This window comes from Monomorium pharaonis, chromosome 3 (genome assembly GCF_013373865.1).
Source record: "Monomorium pharaonis isolate MP-MQ-018 chromosome 3, ASM1337386v2, whole genome shotgun sequence".
In the NCBI taxonomy this organism is placed as follows: domain Eukaryota; kingdom Metazoa; phylum Arthropoda; class Insecta; order Hymenoptera; family Formicidae; genus Monomorium; species Monomorium pharaonis.
Genome location: NC_050469.1, coordinates 10,923,394 through 10,948,623, shown reverse-complemented (window position 1 = coordinate 10,948,623; position 25,230 = coordinate 10,923,394). Strand labels below are relative to the sequence as shown.

The 25,230-nt window shown below is 33.5% G+C and overlaps 1 protein-coding gene across 15 annotated transcripts in view; it reads right to left on the bottom strand.

Moving 5' to 3' along the window:
* LOC105831519 (lachesin) overlaps positions 1 to 25,230 on the bottom strand; it is a 268,879-nt gene that overhangs the window by 200,041 nt on the left and 43,608 nt on the right. For all 15 annotated transcript variants that reach the window (XM_036284104.1, XM_036284107.1, XM_036284105.1 and 12 more), the window contains one exon: positions 21,650 to 21,759. In XM_036284104.1, the coding sequence (XP_036139997.1) occupies positions 21,650 to 21,759 (110 nt within the window). The remainder of the gene's footprint in view (positions 1 to 21,649; positions 21,760 to 25,230) is intronic.

Below are 25,230 nucleotides of genomic sequence, written 5' to 3'. Positions count from 1 at the left end.
CGAGAATAAATGGAACGCGCGTACAAACGCGCGCGAGGAATATGAGTGGGAGTGCTAGGAAGTAAAAGGCTCCTCTCTCTTTCCCTCTGTTTACGCAAAAGTTAATCCTCCATGAAGAGTGCATGGCTATAATCCTCGTTCTATATGTAACTTGAATCGCATTGAAAATACGTTTTGCGTTCCAAACGTTTTTCTATTGATAGATATTGTAAACGTACTGTGTCACGCATGCATCATGCGTATAGATTGAATGAAAAAAAAAAGTCGTTTGCCGCCATAAAATTGTCATAGTCGCGATTAAGCATATTGACGATTAAATTATATCTCTGTAGGAGTAAATGTAAAATTATCAAATAAAAAATATTTATTCTAAATGAGAGAGAGAGAGAGAGAGAGAGAGAGAGAGAGAGAGAGAGAGAAGCTGCCATTTTATTAGCGCTTACAGTCCATATCTCGCTTGACGACCCTTTCTTTAATTACGCGCTACCACCTCACCGTGACACCAGAAAGTGATGCAAAGTATGTACACACAGACCGCTCATGCCCGACAGACGCTGAAGCATCTTTGAAACCCGTGGCCCGACGATAACCGCATAATGCGTTAAGTGGAAGTAGTGTAACTTTCCACTTCCCCGACAGCTTGAATACTATCAAAGTTACATGACGAGCCGCGCGTGCGCTAATCGAATACAACAAGTTCGTCAAATTTATTGCATCGGGTAGTTACCGCTCGCAGGAGGGCCACGTGTAATAGCACGGCGGAGAAGATTCGTTTATCTCACTTCTAAATATAATTTTAAGCGGAAAATTTTAACGTACCTCCTCGTACTATCTCGACACCGCTAACTTTAATCTCGATTCTCAACTTAAATAAATTTATTAACATTATCGACAACAACAAATTCCTTTGTATAATATTCGAACGTAATATATTCGATAAAACTGGTGAATGTAACGAATACCTTCTCAAATTTACACGATCAAATAATAATTTGTTCTACCTTTTTTTCTTTTCTGTCGAATGAGAGAAAAAACACATATTAAAAATACATCTAACTAACAATGTTAGATCAGAAAATTTTTGTGAAACTGTGACTTTATGCTTAATACAAATATTTGGCCCTTATCATACGCGACTTTAATCTATTTTCTTTAAGTTTTCCATCAACATTTCCCATATTAAAGAATAAATGGAGATGTCTTCAATCGTAAAAATAAAAAATGTTATTTCTGGTAGAAACGAAAGATAAAAGATAAAACACGCGCCGATCGATATTAAAGAAACGGAAATGCTTGAATTAGTATCCTGCGGCAACAAACAAGTTCGGCATCTCAATCTGAACAAAGAGAAAACTTCGTGAACGACGAAAAGCTAAGATATTTTCAAAGGAGGTATCGATATCTTCGCGAAACACGGATCGATGCCGGTATATATACTTCGCCTGGTTCGCGCGCCTGGAGAGAAATCTAAAAATACTCTCGTTACGAGTTACTTCCAACCCATGACGATGAAGATTCCTGGCTCTTTAATTCGTTTACCGACCATTACAAGTAAAAGGAGGCACAGTGTGAAACTTTTCCATTTCATTACTTCGTTCTTCTTTTTCTTCGTCATTCGCCCCCTTCCTTCCTCTCTCCGTCGCTACCATCAACTTTATTACTTTGTCCTCTTTTGGCGGTGTAACCATAGCGAAGTGTCTGCCTTTCCAGTCGGTGTTCTGGAGAGAGAGAGAGTACTCCTTAACTTTGGGGTTAAATCTTTTTCTTACCAGATCGACGTTACCCAGACACAAGCGAATTCTTTATTATCCCGTTACACGGCTTTTCCTTACATTGTATTTACTATTCTCGTTACAACAAACTAAAAGTTCCGAAAAAGCTCTTTAGACTTTAAAAGACCAAATTAAAACGTTTTATCCTCATTTACTGTAATTTGAATAATGTATCAAGTAATTGATTTAACTTATTTAATTCACTCATTTAAATCTAGTTTATAATTTAAGTCCAATAAAGAATGGATAATTTTATATGTTTTTATATATATTAAAAAACATATTTAACTCCATTTTATTACTCATGCCATCATAACAGACAAAAGAAGAACTAGTAATATCTACATAAAATTGTGAAAATAACAGGAGAAAACAAATCGCAATAAAATAGAATCGCCCATTTCTAGAAAGGTTCATAAAGTCGATACGTTATAAAACCAAAACGTGTACAATGATAATACCTTTCATTGCAACCCTGCAATTCCGCGCAATATCGACTGTGGAGTAGAGAATAAATCAAATTTAAGAGGATAATCGTAAAACCGAGCATGCAGATTATTATACATTATATCCTGTCGAAAAGCTGTTAACAACTAATAATGCGAATCTAAGCTAGTTCCACGCAACCGAAATGAAGGATTAACGCTTATGTTCGTTATTACACAGGTAGGCGTAAGTCTATCTGTGCGTGCACTCGCGCCCTGTTTAGCCTGGTATACGTGAATGACGCTTCCCATAAAATATTCAAAGCGTAGCACGATAATGGCTGTGCGTCCAAGCATATTAAACATACAGACACGTAGTCGGCCGGCGTGGTGTATACAGGTGGTGATTCAACACTCGCGGCGAAGTTCCAACTGCAGAGATATATACACTGCGGTGTGAACTTCACAAAATCCCACGCAAGTTCGACTTTCTCCACGTGTGCATATGCAATCTGAGATCAGTTAGTTGGTAACGAAGGTAATATGAACTGTGCTCGTGATCGGAGTCATAGATATTTGTAACTAATGCACTTTTTTGTTAAAATATTATAGTCTCGCAAAAACAACATGTTTCTCTTAGAAGGCAAGTTCTAATTCTGCTCGGAATATATTCACGGTTTAACTTTACAAAGAATAATAATAAGGATTCCTTTAATGGAAGACATATTTTCTCGAAAGTTTTATTTATAATTTATTAGAAGTTCCTTTAATTCTCAATTTAGATATTTTAAAAGTTAAAATTTACAATAAAAATTTTATTAAAAATATTATTCTTACACAAATAATTATAAAAGGAGAATAATTTACTTGTTTATATCCTCACATCTATAAAATTATTACTTTTCCATGATTTTTTCGCTAGAACTCTAACTTCCAATTTAACAAGACATTTATTTTTACTGCCTATTTTCACTTATTTAATTTTATACTTCGAATAGCTATAACGCATCAAAAGAACAATTTTATATGCATCAGCCGACAAAAGTTGCGACCAAAATTTGAATAATAAAGAAGTTAGATATTCGTTCAAATAGCACACTAGCGAGCGAGCCTGGTCCGGTAATGAAACTCTTGTAACGAAATTTCATACACGCGATACTCGATTAGACCGAGCAATCGCTTGTAAAATTACCAGCGCTTGTTAGCCGCGCAACAATCTTGTTAAACAAAAGGTAAATTTTTCAGCGGATCCAATTAACCGCGAATGTATTATGCAAATCATACCCTACGCGTCAACAGGAAAGAAATTGCTTCCTGAATTTAAATAATTTAGTCAAAAAGAGATTAAATATTCCATTACGTTGTTACGTCTCCTCCATCGTTACGGAGTAGTCTCCGCCGTGAAGCAAGTTCACGCGATAATTCAACTCCCGCAACAAAGTTCCGCCGCGCACGCTATATCCCGCGCAGCACGGGCTCTCCAAAATTGCGCTTTATCCGACTGCACTGTTACGCGCTTATAATTTAGATACTGCCCGTAGATCGAGAAATAAAAAGAAAAGAGAAGGCGCAAGAAAGTAACCAGATAGAAGTATCGAGCAATTGGCGAGGGGCACTATTCTCAACGAGCCAGATATGCCGTAATTAGACACGGACTCTAACTCTCTTTCTCTACCTTTTCTCTCCAATTCTCCCTCTCGCTTTCTCTCAGATACTTTTCCCGCCACTGCAGGCGATAACCGTGAGCATAACCATTAGAATCTGTTACATTCAACGTGGATATCATTGGACCTCGCACTCAAACCGAGATGTTTCAATGTCCCCGGGCAGAATAGTAATTTCACATCCGCGCTGAAGATAATAAAAAACATGTATTGGCAGAAAATAAATTCCGTTACTTACTCTTCGGGGTTAAAAAAATATATCAGTTGTGACAATTTAATATTTAAATGTCACAATGTAATGTATTATGAAAACATAATTTTCGATTTTTTCTGAATCATTTAATAAATAAATCACGTCTTTTTTTTTTATTTTAATAGTTCGTTACTACATGCTCCGTTAGTTTATACTTTTAATCCAATCTTAAAACAGCAGTTTTCTTAAAAGAATAATGCACTTCCCAATTTAACGTATCATAGAGCGAACTAACGACTGGAAAGGTAACAAATTCATTGTAGCGCTGCAAATATATTTCGCGGTTGAAAAAAAACGTATAGATAGCGAGGTCAAATTGTTACATTGTGTAACAGCATACGCTTCGTTCACGATCGCGAGTTATATCGAGTGAACTTTTTAATGCCTTCTCGATACCGAGAATCGTTAATCCGTCGTGTACGCGAAACGAATAAGGAACGGATTTATGGACCGGCTAATTCTCTCTTCCATATGCCTTCTAATTCAGGATTCGCGGATGAAACATAACAGATACATCGCCTTGGTATCTTAATTTACGAGACGGGTGACGGCCTATATAAAATATGTACGAGGCTAAAGCAACAAAAGACAGGTTGTATAAAATACAGACTGTATAAAATAAACATGTAAACTCAGGTTAACATTCTTAACAGCGAGATCATTTATACGAAGAATGAAAGGAATCTTCAATAATAAACTTGAAACTTATACACAGTTTCATTTGCACGCGCATATAATACGCGTAAATTATTTCTCACATAAAATTGTATATTTAACCATTTAAACTGACTTTTCGCATTAATGTAATTTAAATAAAAAATTGTTACAGTTTTCAAATATTTATAAGATATCAATTAAAAGAAATAAACTTAATCCAGTGCTCACATATTTTTAGTATATAAATTGAATATTATATCTGTATATAAATTTCAACAAAGTTGGAAAAAATGTCACGCTCAGATGTCGCCAGAATATATAATTTTCATTTTTTTATATTATATTTTATTTCTGTTTTTATTTTAATATAACAGAGGCCAGAGAAAAATATCTATAGTATCAAAATTGAATACTACATGTCAAATGGTTGCTGTTATATCATTATATACTATTACTTGTCTTTCGATTTCTGTTTTACATATCTAGTTTCTGTTGATCTTCAATAGCACTTTAATTTTAATATAAACTCCAAAATGATAATAAATATTCAAAAAAGAGCGGTTCACATGTATAATTTATAAAAAAAATCATTATTAAACGTGTCATTTTGCACTTGTGCAATTATTTCAATGATTTGCCACTTTAATAAAAGTAAAAAGCCACTTCTATAAGAGTTCAGTAACTTTTATTTCTTATAGAAAAGAAAAACCATTCAAATAATTGCACAAGCTCAATTTTCACTTTACGAAATTTATAATAGAAAGTACAATATCCATAAAGATCTATCATATATAAGTTCTTGAAAATGTTGTTGTCTTAAATCATCGCTCGGATGAACAGAGATATTTTCACGTTTCACATAAAACCTTGACAGGACGTTCGAAATCTGTAGCCGCGAAATAGTACGTCGGAGATCATCCCGTTCCGTTGGGACCGATACTATTTTTCAGAATGATTTCACAACCTATTAAACTTGTCGGCGATCGGCAGGGGGGCACTCTGGCGCAATTTGTCGTGTGGCTCGGCTGTCGATAATTCGAAAATATATGTTCATGCGAACGGGTCTGGGGCAAATCGAGTTCGATGAAGTAAAAAAATCGTGCTAAAACGAGGTAGCACCTCGGATAACTCGGATATACTTTTTCGAAATTCTTTGACGAATCTCACGACGGGGATTGTAGTTTGTTATAGGCCATGAAACATTACGAACCGTCAACTCAAGAAAACTGGCCAACGATACAATAGTTTGAAATTCTATGTATGTGTGTAATTTATGCGCCACCCAAAAGTTGTCAGAAAATTTACACTTGACAGGAAAAAGATAATTTTCCAGTTATCCTATATATGAAAGAAGAAGTTCTATACGCGCAAATTCATGACTATGTCGAAGTTAGCTGGTTTTACTCAGTTGAGAAACTTTTCGCGTAATTCCTATCTTAAATTCATTATTTTAATTGTTGGAGTAATTTGCTAAAATGGCAAACAGATGTTCACAAGTACTTTACAATTGCAAAAAAAGAGATTAATCTCAATAAACGTAATAGAATCAATGTCTAAAGATAAATTTTTAAATTGTCGGCATTTGTTTCTAAAAAATATTAATGTTTTTAAATATATTAAGGTTTCAAAAACATTTAAATATTTTAATTTATAATAAAAAAAAGATTTTTATATCTAAATAAATTACTAAAAAACAATCCAAGTAATTGATATTTACTACACAAATGTATAGTTTTTTTAGAAACAAAGTTGACAGCAATATTTTTACATTAATATCGCTAAACTAAAATTTCAGTTAAAAACAAGTATCGATGCTTTCAATATATTATCACAATTCTTAATATCTTTTTTGTAACATAAATAAATAATTTTCATTATATACAAGATTATAAGGGTTATATTTTTTCTTGGATATATATATTTATTTTATTATATATAACTAGTTGTTAGTTGTGAATTTATTTTAATATTATTTGTATTTGTTTCATCTGTTTGTTCGATAGTTTCTTATACGAATATTGGTCGCAAATACACCTTTTGTCTCTCTGTTTCTCTTACAAGAGAACATCTAACATCACCTTGGTCTTAGAGGAAAACTTGGGCTTGGAAACAGCAACAACAGCAACACCTCTAGATTAATCTAAGACTCTCTTGCGTTCCCAGTAAGGTTTCGCAGCTTCATACACTACTGAAACTCCCAGTATCAGCAAGCGTAACTTGCCACCAGCCAACAACCCAAATTAGTATTTACTGCACTGTTATTCAAATTACCGCGCAAAAGTTCTAAAACATCAATGTTGACTTCTTTCTCTTACTCTTAAACACGGCGACTTCTTTGAGACTTGACCCATTTGACTTGGCAGTTTCCGTAGGAAACGATATTTCTGTTCGTACTTACTTACATAAGAGTAAGTATAAACAGTAAATATGAATCTTGTAGCACATGCCGACAATTTATATTAATTATACATATCAATCACGAAAAGTATCTTGGTCTATACAAGTGTTATTTTTTATATGGCGTACTTAGTAAAAAGATTGATTGTGTGCCGTATTAAACGTGTGTTCTAAAACGGTACTCCAATAACTGTCACGCGAAGGCTATCTATTTTACTTATTGCTAAACCAACATTTTATGAAAGTTACCAAATTCTTACGGAGTGGACTTGTTTACGATTTATCGTTATGCATACATAATTTATTCAAACAAAAAAATTTCCACGCCTACGTTTCTTTCCATGTCATCAAATAGTGCTCATTTTGCTAATCAAATATTACAGAAAACAATTGTTTTATAAATAGCAATGCATTCCATCAAAACAGAAAATAGATTCCATTTATTCTAAATAAAGTCGTAATCAATATCGTTTAAATCTAAATTTGATGAGAATTCCCTTTATCATGGAATACGTTTCAATAATGACGCACGCGGTGCATTTTCGGCAGTATAAGCTCGCGTAAAAAGCCCTTTTACAGCGTCGATTCGGGTGGCCAGTATGCCAATATAGTGTGCGCGGTCAAAGAATCATATACGGTATTATTGGCACAAAGGCTGCCGTTACAAGCTACAAATTACCTGCGAGCATCGAGCCAGAGGCGGCGGCCGAAGTAATAGTGCCATGGCATTCGACAGTAAGCCGGCTTAGAGGACCCTCCGCCACGATACCGGCGCACCTTCAGCGTTATGCTAACTGACACTATGAGCTACTTTGCATTAATCGTCCCAGAGAAGTTGCCGCGAATACGGAGCATTAAGCTCGGCTTTTCCCGTGAGGCCACGCCGTTCAGTCAAACGCAAATGCCGCCGCTGCGGAAAAGGATGGTTACCGGATCGTCTCTTATCCAATCAGATTCAACAAGACAAATTGAGAACTTAGGAAATATAGAAATTTTTATGCTAATGTCAAAATTCACTATCAAATTGTATTGTATGGCATCCCATAAAGAAATACAAATACACTCGTACAACTATACTCTCAGTATGTTTAGAGATTCGGAACGCATTATTACTTGTAACATTTTCGAATATTTAACAAAACATTTTTCGAAACTAGGACAGCTGTTTAATATTCAAAATTTCCCGTATATTAAGGCACGTATAATAACTCATGATGAATTATGCATAAATAAATTTGGAAGTTATTTAATTGTACTTTAACTACGTAAAAATTAATTTTTCTGACAGATCTATTCGCATACAATTATCCTGTCTTATTTTAGTGAGTAAATCTTTGAATATTGCTGGCACGGTTGAACAGATTCCATGAAGAAATCAATGGAGAGATCTATGGAAATTCCTTTTCTTGGCTCGACACTGCGGGAATGGGAAGAACAATGCGCCGACCTGGGAACATCTTTTATACAATTATAGTTTTTACGCGACGCGATCCACCCGGAAATATGGACGCGAAAGGGGGACGGAGGCGGGCTCGCGGGAGAGGTGCAAGGAAGCGAAAAAGGAGCGACGGAGAAAAGACGAAGGGAGAGAGCGAAAGAGGGTAGATAATAGCCAGGATAGAATTGTTCCAAGAGCAAAAAAACCGATCCATCCCGAAGTGTTATCGGATGGCAGAGACGCTCGCGAGCCGAGTACCGCTCCGCACCTTCTTTCTGAAAACGCCTCTAGGAGAAAATTGCTTTATTCGCGCGCGGCGTACACATGGCAGTACCAACTGCTGCATCTCGACATCCGTGATAAGCACCACACACAATTAATCCATTAACACCAATTAAATCATTTTTTACAAAGTCAAATTGAAGTTTCTATTATTATCAAATTTTTAGACTGAAGATAAAAAAATTCCGAAATATTTCTTCTATAATTTAGAAACAAAACAATTTTTATGTTCGCTAATTTAGTCGTAAAATGTACAAAATCAATATAAATATCATTGTTATATTAATATTAGTAGTAGATGTCAACTTGATCAAAAAGAGTATAATTCGTTCAATGAAAGACGCTTCTGAAAATGCGACTGAATGTAAAAAGCTTCCAGACAGGAAACTGTAATCGTGTCTAATTTCACGATAATAATTGCAAAGCTGGCATCGTAACGTTTTCAAATCAGAGACAAATGCTTTTTCGTCTCGTTCCCGGGAAACGAGTGTTCTTCGCGAAAGACGTGGTACTACAGTTGGATAAGTATAGGCGAAAAGAAGAAGAGAATAGAACAAATGAAACACTGCAATTAAATACCGTATGCCTGTTCGTCCCGTTATAACTATGGATACCTGACCTAGATTTCTCATATAACGAATCCACTTTCCCTTTTAAGTTTTTCGCAATTATTTCCTTGCGATTTATCATGGAAAGACATCGGAAAATATTGGCAATAATCAAATCGGAGAAAAATTATAATCGAATTTGCATTGGAAATATATCTCAAATACATTGAAGTCATCTATATACATAAAATCTTGAACCGTTAAATTTTATAAACATTAGTTGTCCACAGTTGTCTAACACTCAGTAAATAAAATATGTTTGTAAAAATTATTACTTATCTTTCTGATCAAAAAATTACTTACAGAATTAATTTTAGTCAATCAGTTACTCAGTTACATAATTTAAAAAAATATAAAAAATTATGTGACATAAATCAAACAATTTTTCACATCGCATACATGTGAATGGAATTATTGGTTGATGGTTGGAAAATAAGACCGCGACTGATGAAGTGAACAGTCCAGCTTGGGAAATAGTTGGGAAATGTTGGAAATACTTTGCGCGCGGAGTCCTTCCGCGGCGATATTGCATTTCAACGTGGAAAGCAGAAAGACGAAATTAGACGCCTTAATGCTCCCGTGCATTAAGGGGTTTCCCACTCAACCTCGACATTTCCAGCATCTGCAATCGACGATAACCGTCGTGATTTTTCAACTCTGGGAAACTCTTTAAAGAAAAAATTTCTCTCTCGACGTCAAATAACATTTTCCGTAACATATGTACATTGTTGCAATACAATAGATATATGTTATAAAGGATAATTTTCATCATCATCATGTATTGTTCTAATACATATATAAAACAATAATAAAATTTATTTGCCTCAAATTATTCTATAGTATGAAAAAAACTGCTCTTAAATAATAATTTTTTAATATTACTTAATGCATTGTAAAATAAATGACTTTTCGATTCACCATGTTATCGTATATAACAAACATTTTTCATCGACATAATATTTTTGCACTAGAAAGATATTTATGTAATAAGATGTTTTCAAAAGAAATATTAGATACAAAAACATTAAAAGTTCTAAAGCTGCCAAAAAAAGGTGACAATGCGAGTGAATAAGTTCACAATTCTCTCATGCGTATCCAGACTGACTTTTCTTTTGCCTTCGGTTTCCTTCAAAATGTATTAATATTTAGAAAAATTGCATATTTGCACCAGGCAGCGTTATAGTCTGCCACGTATGTTAAATCGTTGCTCGCGCGAGGGCGATCCGCACTTTTCACTGGATAAAAGGCGCAAAATTCGAGCGCGTAAGTAAAGAAGCGAAGAGAATGCCGTAGCAGAAACACGACTCAGAAGAAGATGAATGGCCGTGTGGGCATGTAACACGTCTGTAACCTGCAACGCCGCCGGACGTTTTTACAGCATTAGCTCGGTTACGTATCGTCAGAGAAGACGCGACTAGAGCGAAGAAGCGAACGAAACAGTAAACACAGGAGGAAACTGCAGTTTCTCTGCGTACTGCAGTAACCTTACCCTCCTCTCTCCCTCTTTCTTTGATATATATATATATATATACTTAGCTATATATGTCAATGTAATTCTTGTAAAAGCAAACAACCAACATTTGGACTCCAGTTGTCGGTGCAGCCTTGTAATTACATTGAAAAACACGAATTGAAAAAATAGGATTTGATTTTTTCATTATCAAAAATATATTCACTCTGTTTCTCTTCATTTCGAGATAAATATAAAATACGAGTTTCTATATAAAGGGAGAGAAAATGAGATACATATTTTTCATGATCTCATATTATGTGTAGCTTCAAATCAAATATTAATCAATATTGAATCTTGGCTTTTAAGCGGCAATTATTTGCAAAAATAATAGCATTTTAAAACAGAGGAACGTAAAGAGTAATATACTTGGTAGTATAATTTACACACGTATAGATAAGAACACGGTCGACGGAGTTACACTTTTCCTCGTTCTCGCGAATGGCACTTTTATCGGTCTTGCAAAGTAGGCCGAAAAGCAGTGGTGTCTCCTGCAGACACTTTTAGAATATGATAGCGTATGCGGATACACGAATTCAACGTCTTGGAATTTAATATTTCCCTTTCTGGGAGCACGGAAATGCCATTAAACGGTCCGCGAGAAACCACCAAGTCGTGTTCATCGAATCGAAAGTTTACACAGGCCTGCCGGCTTCGACGCACATATGTACGCGCACGCGTCTCGAATGCGAGATGAAAGTCAGTTTCTATCTAGCAAGATCGAAGCAAATATATACACCATGCAACACATTCGCATGTATCCCGTGTCCTAAATATGTATATGCTGATTTACACCAGAAGCGAATTGTCAAAGAGGATTGATATACATTGAGGTAGATATATGTATATTGAAGCGTGTTGTCAAATCTCAAAATTGTCAAATATGATTATGGCATATGCTTTATGAATAATAAGCATACAATCTATTTGTTGTAAAAAGAAATCGTAATGTTAATTGTGACTTATAATAATGAAAAAAATTCATCGCGTCATTTAATACGTATTAAAAGATATAAATCTAAAACTGATAGTTCTTTCTATAAAGTCAGAATTTTTATTTGAATGTCTTTCTGATTATATAAGTCTGTTAATTTAATATAAATTTGATAATTTTAATAATTTAATAACTGTAAAATGAAGATAAACTTTTACGCTATAATAATGACAAAATAAAAATGTCAACAGATGCTAGAGCGAGCTGCAACAATTGTATGAAATAAGGCATGCATGTTATTTTCCATTATTTTTTAAATTAATTTAATGTAGAGTAATATTATTAAAATCTACAACTGTAAAATATACGTGCACGTGTATAACTATTATAATAAATAAATCTTAAATAATATAATTTTTGTCTAGAGAGAGAGATACGTTACTAACACAGTTAAGCAAATATTGATTCTTCGAAAGACGAGACTACTAAAAGATCGAAAATACTCCAATAAAAACAGATCAGGTCTGGAATTCAAGTTTACAATTAAGAAGTCTACAGCAGAGCAAATTCCCCGTATCGATGAATATACGAGAACAGTTTATTTTCGTATGTACATCTCAGTGCATTCCTATGCTATTCTCGATCCACGGTCTTGTTCTGTTACGCTAAAAAGTCGTTCGCTCGTTAACGGCAGTCACAGTCTGCAATCATGGAAAGAACAATTGTAGTAACCAACGCAGAAGAAATTTTAGCGTACTAAAAGCTTTTTCATCTGCATTCTCTAATTCTTGCCACGTCTATCATCCGAATCGAATATACACAATGGAAGAGTAAAATACAAGTTAAATATCACAAATTACATTCTAAGTTGTAATAAAAAACATTCTAAATTTTATGTTTTTAAACAACGGAATAATTAATATTCTCAACTTCATTATTTAAAAATAAGTTTAATAATTTCGGAGCCCAGATTAAAATGTTTAAGTACAGAAACAAAAACTTAAAGTTTTGTTTTACTTTATTCTAAAATATAATTATTACACGTATATACATAATTTTCACTCTTCAATTTATGCAAAATTTTTCTTTACATAAGTTATGCTCGTTTGATGATACCTCATAGGACAATCATGCAAGAGGACAAATAATGCTCCGGTGCAAGAGCGCTCTCTCTAAAGTTTGACAATAGCATTTTGCCGTCATAACACCATACGACACAAACGAAGTGATATACGTGCGGACAGAAATGGTACGATAAAAAGTATACTTATAATGTACCAACAGTTCTATTTTTTCATCACGACAAAACACTCGACGACAGTCGACAACGTTCATCTGCTTTTGCAGTTTTCAAAGTGACTTTTATGTTCCACGGCTGATGTATATTTTGCATTCTCCACGTGTACATCAAATGTTACTAAAACTGTATCGAATAAAAAAAAATACCGCAAATTACTTAAAGTGGGATTTGGCCTCAATTCTTACATCTGTCTCTGCTAATCGTAGAAATGTGAAGTAAAAAATGAGAATATCATTTTTAGTATTTTCAAGAATATGATTAATTTACATACATAAAAATTTTATTTTTATAATTCTTATATTTTACATAAATCATATTTTTGCACACTTTTAATCTCTTTTATAGAATAAATACTCTAATTCTTTTTATGTTAAAAAAAATATATAAATATATATAAAAAATTGTACTTTATTTATTTGCAACTGATTTTTATCATTCAAATATATTTATTTTACCTTAGAAAATTTACGGAAATTTCTAATAATAAACAAATAATAAAACCTTAGTATTAAAAAACACACGTACATAAAGAATGCAAAATATTTCATTATTATATAATACTGTGTAAGTAGTGGCAGTTATTAACATTTTAATTCTAATTTATTCTATATGAAATAATAATACGCATGTTTTAAGAAAAATCTTTCCTCAAAAGATTTTATTGATATTTAATAATGATATTAGGATTTTGATATCCTCATTTACTCATATACGTAAAAAAACCTACTTTGAAACTTCGACATCTTTTACATATGTATTATACATGTGTTACACATGTATTATATATTTATTTATTTCACGTGGAAAATTTCTCTGGTATTATTATATGAACCGAGAGGCGCTGTAGAGCAAAAGAATCGCTCGAGCATGAATGCATATACATGTATAAAGTGGCTCGGGGGTTAAGTGGCGGGTACAGGCGCGCATAACGGCACTAATGTACATTTAATGTCTTAACTTTGAATGCGGCTCGCGGCCCGCCGTGAGATAACATTTTAAATATGTTTTTGCATTTATGCGGCCGACCAGCCCTCGCGCCGACACGTCGCGGGAAAAGAGCAAGCGGCGCTGAACGAGGCGAAGGAAAAAAGAAAGTTTTTAACGCAACGATTGCGAGCTCGACTATGTTCCTCTACCCTTCCCAAGGCGTACCAGCTAAGGTACTTTTTCCAAGGGATTTCCTTCTGCCTTTCCTCTATTTCTCTTTCTTTAGTAGAAAGGCTGCATCAAGAACCTACGATCTTACTGTCGACCGGGGAATACCAGAAGTTTTTCCATTCGCCACAACGACAAAAGAAACGAAGTGGTGCAGGAAACGCCCTTATTTGACTCTAACATGACGAACGAATTTTAGGGGATTCCATGAGAACTTGTCGGAGATCGGCAGTCACAATTTCCAAATATTTATTGTAAATGTAAATGTTGTTCTATGATAACTTCTGTAAATTAAAAATCTGGTATTTAATAACAAAAAGATGAATATTAAAAAATGTATCGTCAAAAAATATTTCAGAATCAATATCCTTTTCCTTCCATCAAATCACTTTTTTCTATCAAATCCAATCTTATGTTCATAAATCTTATGTTCATATTTTCTTTATGTTTCTAAACGATTTGCGAACAATAGAAAGATTAAATTTAAGACTCTTTCTTTCCCTCTTGAAAATATTGACTGAATCCGTATTTACGATTCGAGAAACTTTTCCCGAAACGAGATGTGACGTATAGAGAAATCTATTACGTAATACAGGAAAGTGTACGAGCGATCAACTTGTCTTGTTACAACCATCATCTTTCATTCTCGCACGAAAGAAATCTCGATTTTCACGAATAAACTTGCATAATTTAAACGACACTAAAAAAAGCTGATAACTACAAAAATAATACGCAGAATTTTTTAAGTATATTTTTAACAGGTTTTTTAACTATGTTTAAAATGTTGCAGCAGAACAAATTTAATATCATAAAAATAACGTTTAACTTAAAAAATTGTATTAAAAATACAATACTCTCTAAAATAATTATTTTAGCATTATATTTTCAACACACACACACACACACACACACACACACACACACACACACACACACACACACACATATATATATATATATATATATAGTATTTTAAAATTAATTTTTATAAACTGTTTAAAAAATATATAATACTAAATTAATTTGTTCTTAGATAAGACGACATTGAATGCAATTATTAGAACAACCATTTGAGGTACTATTGTAAGAGTTTAGAAAAGAATATTCATAGAAAATGTTAGGAATCGAAAGTACTCATGAATATATTTGTTTTCTTTCCCTTATTCTCTACTTCATCGTAGAAGTTACCATTTGCAATTTATCATTCACGATCGTTGCGAAGACTTTTATTACTAAATCGGAAATCTTTCAAGTTGTCACTTTGTAGTTCGCTTCATTCAGTCACTAGTTTCACGTTCAGATCAGTAAATGTCAGATCTCAATATAATGTAAAGACAACAATCTATCATAGAATTTTCGTGTTTAGAAATACACATAGTTGCAAATTTCGGCTACATTAACATTTTAAATTATTTCTCGTAGTTTCGTATTTGTTTTTCGCTTATTTATGACATAACTTTATGACATTTTAAAAATCCACGTTTAATCTTTTTTAAAATTTTTATTCGTGTAATTTCTTTGTTTCTCCATGCAAATTTCATCAAGCCAAATTTGTATTAGTCTTTTCTCCTTTAAATAAAATTTGATCAAGATTATTCCACAAAATTATTTTGAACAAATACTTTAGATTTGTGCTGCTTAAACTATAAAGATGCGAAAGTAACGTGTTCTCTAAATGAGTGGTATCTCGCGATAAATTCCACACTATAACGCGCATTATCACGATATTCTGCACAGTCTCATTGCTCCATTCAGGGCCGCGCCTGCTAAACTGACATTATTGCGCGTAACGCGAGTGCATGGCGTATTCGAATTTATTCGGTGTGCAAGCCGTCGACAGGTTAGTTCGTATGCATAGACCAGCATGTTGATTGGCTGGCACGCAAAGTCGTGCTCTCACGCCGGCAAAGTCCGCCGTCCGTGGCTGCTCTGTGTTCCGCGCCGCACCGGGGGCGGATATTGCATACACGCGTTGTATTAATATGTATTTAAATTAGTGCCTCAAAGCGATACGAAATTACGGTGCTCGCTCGCATAGACGGCTGCCGACGAATTACACACGCATTGCTTAGGCCGATCCCGAATAACGCGATGTCCCCCGCAATATCAAAATCCCAAGAGCTTTCGCACCTAGTAGGATTATCGTAAATTTACCGCAAACTTTACTGCAAAAAGGTCAAAATTCAGAGTTTCGTTCCTGTTTTCTACGCGAAAGCAGAAAAATGAGAGCGAGAAAAATCATACGTATCGAACAAGTACAACAAGAAACATTCTGAACATTCTTTTTATCAGAATAGAAAATTCAATCAGAAAATGCGTAAAGCATGGAAGATGGGTATGATACTTAATTGCCAAAACAAACGTTTGGCAAACTATAAACATTTGTAGAAAATTTATTAACAGAAAACTACCGCAACATTTATAAAATCTAAGAATAAAGTAACATGCACGAAATTAATTTAAATCATTTCTATATCATTTTTTGCATTAATTATACTTTTTATAATTAATAATATAAAGGCAAAAAAATAATGCCTTTATATTTTAATCGTAATTGCAGATATCATTCTATGAACGGAAATGCAAAACAGAATATGTATTATATGATATTAGCTTTTAGAGATGAATCAATGTATAAGCGAATAAAAGGAAGCTTTAAACCCGTAATTATGGCCCGTAATCTTCAATCTCGTATGCATCAAAAAATGTATTAAGTAAAGTTTTATTTTCTGACACGGATGGTTCATTAATCATTTTTAATCACTTTTAAAAATCAACTAAGAATGCAGTTATTTTTATAGAAAGTGGAACAAATATTTTTGTAAAATTCAACGTCATTAAAATTACATTCTTCTTAATTGTAGGCTGCAAATAGATGAACTCACAATATATAACTTGAGTAAATATTTAGAGATCATATTATTATTAAATGTCTTTATTTCTTAAAATACAAGATTAAATTTTGATAATAAATTACAAAATAAAATTGAATGTATTTATTGTAAGCTCGAACATGTCTGGATGTTTCAAAAGTGTCGAACAAATTACAGTTTATGTCAATAAAATTTTAAAACGTCCTGCGAAATACTCGTACATTCAATAAATTTCAGATTAAAGCGTTAAAAAGTAATCAACGTTATTGCTGATACACAAGTAAAACAGTAATTTATAATTCCCGTCTCTTGTCGCTTCGATTCCTTCGATCCCGTGAAGTGAACACCGCGCGAAATACCTGCTTCAATAAATAACCGATACAGTCGTTAATCGCGCCAGTTAATTAAACGCGCGGGCGTACAGCTGTTAATTGTTCGCAGAAAGTAATCGCAATTCAATGGATAATATATACGATGACACACGGAGCGGCTTCCGTTGCTCTACATGCCGGCTCGAGTGAATGACAAAACACGCGATCTCATGAGCTCACGCCTACTTTGTAGGGCGTCGTAAAACAAACGTCAAAAGACCGCCTGCCAAAAAAATTCAACGTTTTGTGAAAGTAGTAAGCTTGGAACATGCAAAAGATTCTTTTCCTTTTAACATAATTCCGGTGCATTAACTATAGTCACATAGCTTACATTTCATCTTGCAGACTCATTAATATCACCTGAGATAATGATTAATTATAAAAGAGTAGAAATTACAGATATAGTCAAGAATCTCCTCTCGTATTCATATTATCTCTCGAGTTATATGTTTTAGATAATTCTAAATGGTTTCGTGTTTCTAGTTACACTAGTTTTCATCACAATAACAAGTTGTTAAGCCGCGTACGTAAACGTTAGTGTTCCTAAACGTTTCAAAGGGGCAATTACCGTTTCGCTGACGTATTTAACGCGATACATTACCGTTTAAAATAAAATTCAAAAAAACAAGAAACAGAAAATTATAAATTGCCGTTTTGCCATTTAATATGAAGAAACGGAATATCCGTAATTTTATAAAACATTAAATATTTCAAAAAAGCGAGATTAATTGGCGCGCAGCTCTGATGTTTGTTTTCGTTTCGCAGAGATCAAATTTTCAATTTAAACACGATTTACTTATTATCTTGAGAAGGATAATGCGGAAAGTGTTATTATTCAAATTACCGAGTCCATTTGGATAATGAAAAGTTTTATATCGATGAAGTATTGAAAGTAAATTTGAAAAGAGAAAAACGAAATATTTTAAATAAAATTATAACTATTTACGCACACATCAGAGATTTCCCGGTGGTGCAGCTGACTGTAGTCTTGATGTTTGTTTTGAGAACGGGGCGCTAAGGCACGATGCGTAAAGCCGTCGCGCGCCGTGTTATCATTCGCACAGCGACAGTCGAGTCAGCAGGTAGCGGCGACAGCCGCACCGTGTGTGTCGTAATATTACTCTCTCAACGTGAGAACAAGTACTAGAAGATATTAAACGGCATTGCACGGTTATTAAGACAAGTGGTTATTAATTTAGAATTCGGCAAACGCGTCAAAGTAACGACAATTCAATCTGACTGTATAAAGCAGTCTCTTGTCAAAATTGAGTTTATCGAGTAATATCTTCATTCTAAAATTACATTTAACCAAGAAATTTGGAATGCAGAAACTCGCAATGTATAATTCAAAGTTTATTTAAATTCAAGCTAACAAAATAATCAATGTCGTGAAGCAATATAATTTGGAATCTTATTTTCTATTGATTACATTCCTACTCCAAATGAATAAATCACACGAAATATCATCGACAATGCGATTCAACAAATAATTCACTTCGACGTTTATAAACCGTATATTATTGGCGAATTATTTATGCAAGTCATAATTTTTAAATGTTATCTAGAATAATTATTATTAATTGTTTTATTTGAAAGAATTACTAGTTTTTATTCAAGAGGAAGAAATATCTCATTAAATCAAAAATTAAGTTGCCGTAGAAAACACTGTAATTTATTCTTTTTTTAAATTTATTTAAATTAGATAATTTTATTGCTCAAAACTTTTTTAAAAAATAATTTTTTGCAAAATTGCCAAAAAACTTAAAAACTGTTTTTAATAACTTAGTTTGACACTTAAAAATATTAATTTACATTGCAAAAATTCGTTTTATTAAAATATCATATATTTAACAACAATCTTGAATGCTGAGATAAAAATAAAAAATTACGTTACAGTATATATCTCGGCTAAACTCCCGTTATCATTGCTCTTGACACTGTATAAACGTTTGGTCGAAGTGGAAAGCGAATTGATATAACGATTTATAGAACTTTACATAAAGGTAACCAAATCGTAATCATCAATAGAAATATGCAATAATATAAAACAAAATATTTTTTTAATAGTTGGGATAAAACCGCTATTTATAATACAAAATTGAGAAAAGGAAAAAATTGTTCGGTTATTGTAAAAAGTACGCGAAAAATCTCAATCAATGTCGAACTCATGCATCGTGAAATCATAAAATTGTTGTATGAAAAAATTACGTCATGTTCATCTTGAGATTGATGGACCGCCACCGTGCAATACATCATAGAACTGCGAAACAGCAGAAACCCTTTAATCGTGAAATCAGGAATTAGTAATTACAAAACTGAATCGTACATCATTCGAATAATCTATCGTATAACTTTAATTAATTGGAAAAAACTAAATTTTTAATATCTGTATTATCTATACAGCTTATCCTCTGTTTAATATACATAACATGCATGGAAATTTAAAAAAAATTAAATATAAAAAAACTGTTTCTGTGCGTGTAAGAACAAGTAAAAGCCAAAGAATAATACCGTAAAACTCGTTACAAGAACAATGTTGTATTCTTAATTAGAATATTACAAAGTTATATCAGCAGGTGTAGATTCAATTTAACAGATATTCGTTGCCAATTCTTGTAAGAAGAAATCGGAATCCAAAGTGATTTTGCTATTCTTTGCTTGTTTCTGTTTCTCTTTTCTTTTCCTTTTTCATGTTATATCTCAGAGGCCCTTTATTTCATGCCTTTCTTTGTTCCACCTCATTTCCTCATTTTTAGTCATTCTCTCTTTCATTTTCTCCGACGAAGCGTTACCATCGAAGTAAAGTAGATATTGTTGTGTCAAATCGTTTAAAACTTAAAGAATAGCCACTAAAGCAAAGCAAAGTTTACTCCGGAGCTCTTTAATTTTATATCTTATTAGAGAAGGTGTGGAAGAGACCAGCTTATTATTTAGCGATAATTAAGCTTCTAAAGGAAGATTTGAAGATATCCTCAACTTCGCTTCCATTGAATAAGCAAGAAGCGATAACGCGGCGAGATATTGCACTCTGAACGGAAGATTGATTAACGCTGGATTGAAGGTGCGCAATGTGCAGTAACTCTATGAGAGCGTACGGTTTTCTTAAATAGATATTCCGTTCACTTTTTTAACTCTAAATGATATCATACGAAATCAAAACGTCGAAGACATTGCATGTGTGAATTCAGATATGGTATAGTATGAAATGAAAATTTTTGTGTTATATCTTTTAAAACTATCTGTAACTTGGTCCCCATTTTACGTGTATTAAAAAATTTTCAATTTAAGATCAAAGAGCAGCACACGCGTATTGTGCAATGCGACCTACATAGATTGACTAAAAATGGAGATGAAAAACAAACAACAAATTTTCAACGAACAACTAGCTTAGAGTTTAGGTAACAGTGATGCACAATACAATATTCTATTGTGTTGCATTCTAGCAGATGCTGTAACAATCGCCTTACACTGTTCATATGTACGTGACAAACCCTTATAATTAGTATACGCATGCTGCTCCGCCTAGTTTCGTGAGTATTATGAATAATTGTTACAATTCTAATTGTAATATACTCACACCTTATCAAGCCTGCAATAACCTTTTCGACATTATGTGTTAGGACCTCGCTAATTAACTTTACAACGATATAATTGTCGAAAGTGAAACGTCATTTGTAACTTACATATGTAAGTTACATTTAAATATTGAAAATAATGCCAGTTCTCCATTACACATAAATCTGATGCCGCGATATTCATGTAGAGAGATCGAAATACAAATACGAACTCGTAATATTGTCACTGTGTAAATATTGTAAATCGGAGAATTAAATTCACTAGAAGCACGTATAGATATATTCGAATATTTATGCCCCATGGCAGATTTAATCATTGTACCATGTAATATTGTACCATGTATTGTATTATTACTGCGATGTTCTACGAACGTCCGAAAAGTCTCACGTTTGAATTTTAATGTTGTTAAGCATGCTGGAACATAATCCACATACCTTGGCACATTATTGTGATAATGTGCAGTATACTGATGGTCAGGTATCGACTCCTTTTCTGTCGGTCCGCCATTTTTCCGTCAATATTCACTTCAAGTTCCGAAGCTAATCTGTAATAATAAAAAAATTTTATTAGTTACAAAAAGGAAATTAATAAAGATTTTATCAAATATTTTTTTCATATTACAATATTTTCGTGTGCTATAAATTTATTTAGATTTTTTAAAATATAATATAAAATAAGTTTAGAAAAGTATGAAATGTGCGTAAAAGCGATCGTAAGCAACATATTCATCTTAATAATATAGTTTGCCGTGGCCGTTATTCGTTACTCGTGTAGCTACCGAGATCATGGATTATTAGTGGTACAGATTATTAGTGGTCTTCAGCAAATAACCCTATTCTATCATTAAAGGCACGATATAAATCTAGCACAATACACGAGCATGGAGAACATATGTACACGTCAGTCTAGCATAATGGCATAATGTGCATGACCAAATGCATATTGCAATGTTGCAATATGCCAATTGGTCGGAAACGCACACAACCATGAAATCATTAACGCATGGCTAAGTCAGTAATACGCAAGGATACGGTAATTAACGAACGTCCAATGTTAATCAAACTTCTCGACTTATATAATGTATATATATGTATAAATTTGACAAGATGCAATTGCTATTTATAGTCTAAATTTGTATTTAATATTGGTATGCTTCAATGATTATTGTGTAATAATGTGATGTTTATATTAGCTAAAAATGATTCGATGAGTCAAGCTCGGTAACTTTGTATAGAAATACATACATAGAATGTTATTTGAAATGTAGATAAATAGAGACTCTGAATGATGAGAGTTCTTTTTTATCAAAATCTATACGCATGTACCAGGCTTTTCATTCAATATATGTTCTGACATATGGAACGATGTATTCATTTACTATATCACTATTTATATAAATCTAAATTAATAACGTGTAACACATTTCATATCTACTATCATTTCTCCTTATGTTATGAATTCCGTAACTTGATTTTTCTTTAGAGTATTGTTGACATCTCCTTTCTCTTTTTAATATTAATATTATTAGATAACTTCTGGATAAAGCTCGTAACGAAAGTTTTTACAGACTATTATACGGAAATTTAAAGTGCAAAGAGCCTTCTAATATTACGCGCGTAATGCGCAATTCATAATGTTATCACGAGTTTTACTAGATATATAACAGGGATTTCCATAACGATGCTACGTTGATACTCGAGTAAAATGGCCTGCGTCGCCACAACCCTGAATTCACTTCTACTATCATGCTCGCTCCATAATTAGCAAACTCAGTTACGTAACACCGTTATAGTAACGCTCGTGTTCCTTTATCTATTTTTCTCATAAACTTGTTCGTGACAGGCTCATGGAAAAATGTTTCGCATAGATAGCTTCGGGCGGTTCTCTGTTGATATTTTTTCTTGTATTTGCAGTAATATAGAACAATATGATCGCTGATAACTAAAAAATAGTAAATATAGTTTTAAGAAAATCGCACAAAACAAATTAATTGTAATATTGATATCTCAAAAAAAAAGTATACTGTAAAGAATATAATTAAATATCAACAGTTTTTATTGATTATTATTGATTATTAAACTCTTACTCGCAAAACATTTATGAATTTATAATTTTACATCTAACAATTTTACAATAATAAAAGTGCAAACAGATTAAACAAGAAATTATTTTGATATCGCAACTTCTTTGAATATCTTTCTCGAAAAAAAAAACGAAGAATTATATGCAATTATCAAATGTTGAGATTTCCGACACCTTGATTATATGCAAATACATAAGCGTGTCACGCAAGGAGTCACGTAGTTTAGGTATCTTCGTGTTATGTCACGTCTACTCGGTGAAGACCGCAGTTAGTGCATGCTAAACTTTGAAGGCATACACAGCTATGTTTACGCTCGAGAAACGAGCATCCGAGAGACCGAACGTCGAATAGTTATGAGATGCATACCGAAGTTGTGACAAAATTTTGATATTAATTCTTTCAAGAAACTTTTCTTAATAAATTTCGAATATGTATATTAGATGAGTATAAAAACAAACAAATGTTAAAATTTTTTCTATTTTAAATGCATATCGCTAGTAACGTAAATTTATAACATACAAGACGCATTAATTTTTATTTTCATGTAATGTAAAGACGGAGAGTTAAATATATAAAACAAATATAAACAAAGAAATAAATTTTAATTGCATTTAATTAAATAAATTTTAATTGCATTTAATTAAATAAATACCATAGCGTAACAGGAGAAGTATTCTATCCTAACACAAATATGACATGTTTAATGTCGCTTTTATTCCCTAATTTCGCACAATCATAATTTTAAAACATTACATAACAAATACATCAGATCACAAATTGATTCTTAATGTATCACTCATTAATAACGATAATGCTCGATGTGGTGCTAATAATAATTGTTATGGCACTCGGGCAATAGCACAATTGACATGGCGCCATTTGGTAATTGGACCAATTAGAAATTGGAACAATTATCAAACAGTACCGTATCAATCGCGCTGTATTGCCCCAGTGCCGTAACAATCATTACACTGCCCCGTCGCGCTGTTTACAATCGCTGGTTGATCTCTTTTTAACGATATGTCGGTAGTTCGATGCAATGGATCCCCGGCTGTGCCCGGTCAGTAGTACAAGTAGAGATTCGCCGCGGCACACGGCGCGGCATGGCGCGACGTTACGTCGCTCCCGGCTGCGACGGCCGAGATTTACGAGGCGATTTACAAATTGGCGGTTATTGTGCCCCGCCTCGGAATGAAACTGTCCCCTAAATCAAAACGTCTGCCGGCGTTCATTAAACGTCAGGCCAATCCGGGAAATCGGCCGCTCGCACTGCTTCCGCCGTACAACCCCCGACGTTCGTTACCACTGCCTCCTCCTTCGTCGCTAGACTGACCTAGCGCTTCCATCGCTTTGGCTTCTGCCATTATATGCGTCTGCAATCCCATTGCACCGTGACGATGCGGCATACTCCGAATTTGTCAGATCTGTCGTCGATAAGCGTAAATCGGGCGACAGCTTGTTTTCCCGAAACAACGCCAAAAACTGTGAGAAGTAAACGAAACGCGATGTCAAAAGTAGTTAAATTTTAGCGAGACCGTAACGTGTACATACACGACGCAGCCGACCCGTCAACTTAAATCACGCCCCATTTTAATCCGTTGACGCATCGCGCTGTGATTCTCCATTTCATTTTTCAAACTGATTTAACTAAATTTTTGAATCGCGTTTTTTGCTATAATAAAAGTTGAGATAGACGAGCTTATTTCATGATAAAAAATTAAAATCAACCAGAAATATTATGTATACATATGAATTACTCGAAAAATCAAATCAAGATTAGAGCTATTCATGAATATGTGACTTCCAATTATAATAATTATAATTTATAACAGTATTAATGTGATACAGCATTATTTGAATAATCAAATAATGCCTATTTTCATACTATGAATGTATAATGAAAACACAAAGAAGGCAAAGAAGGAAATATGT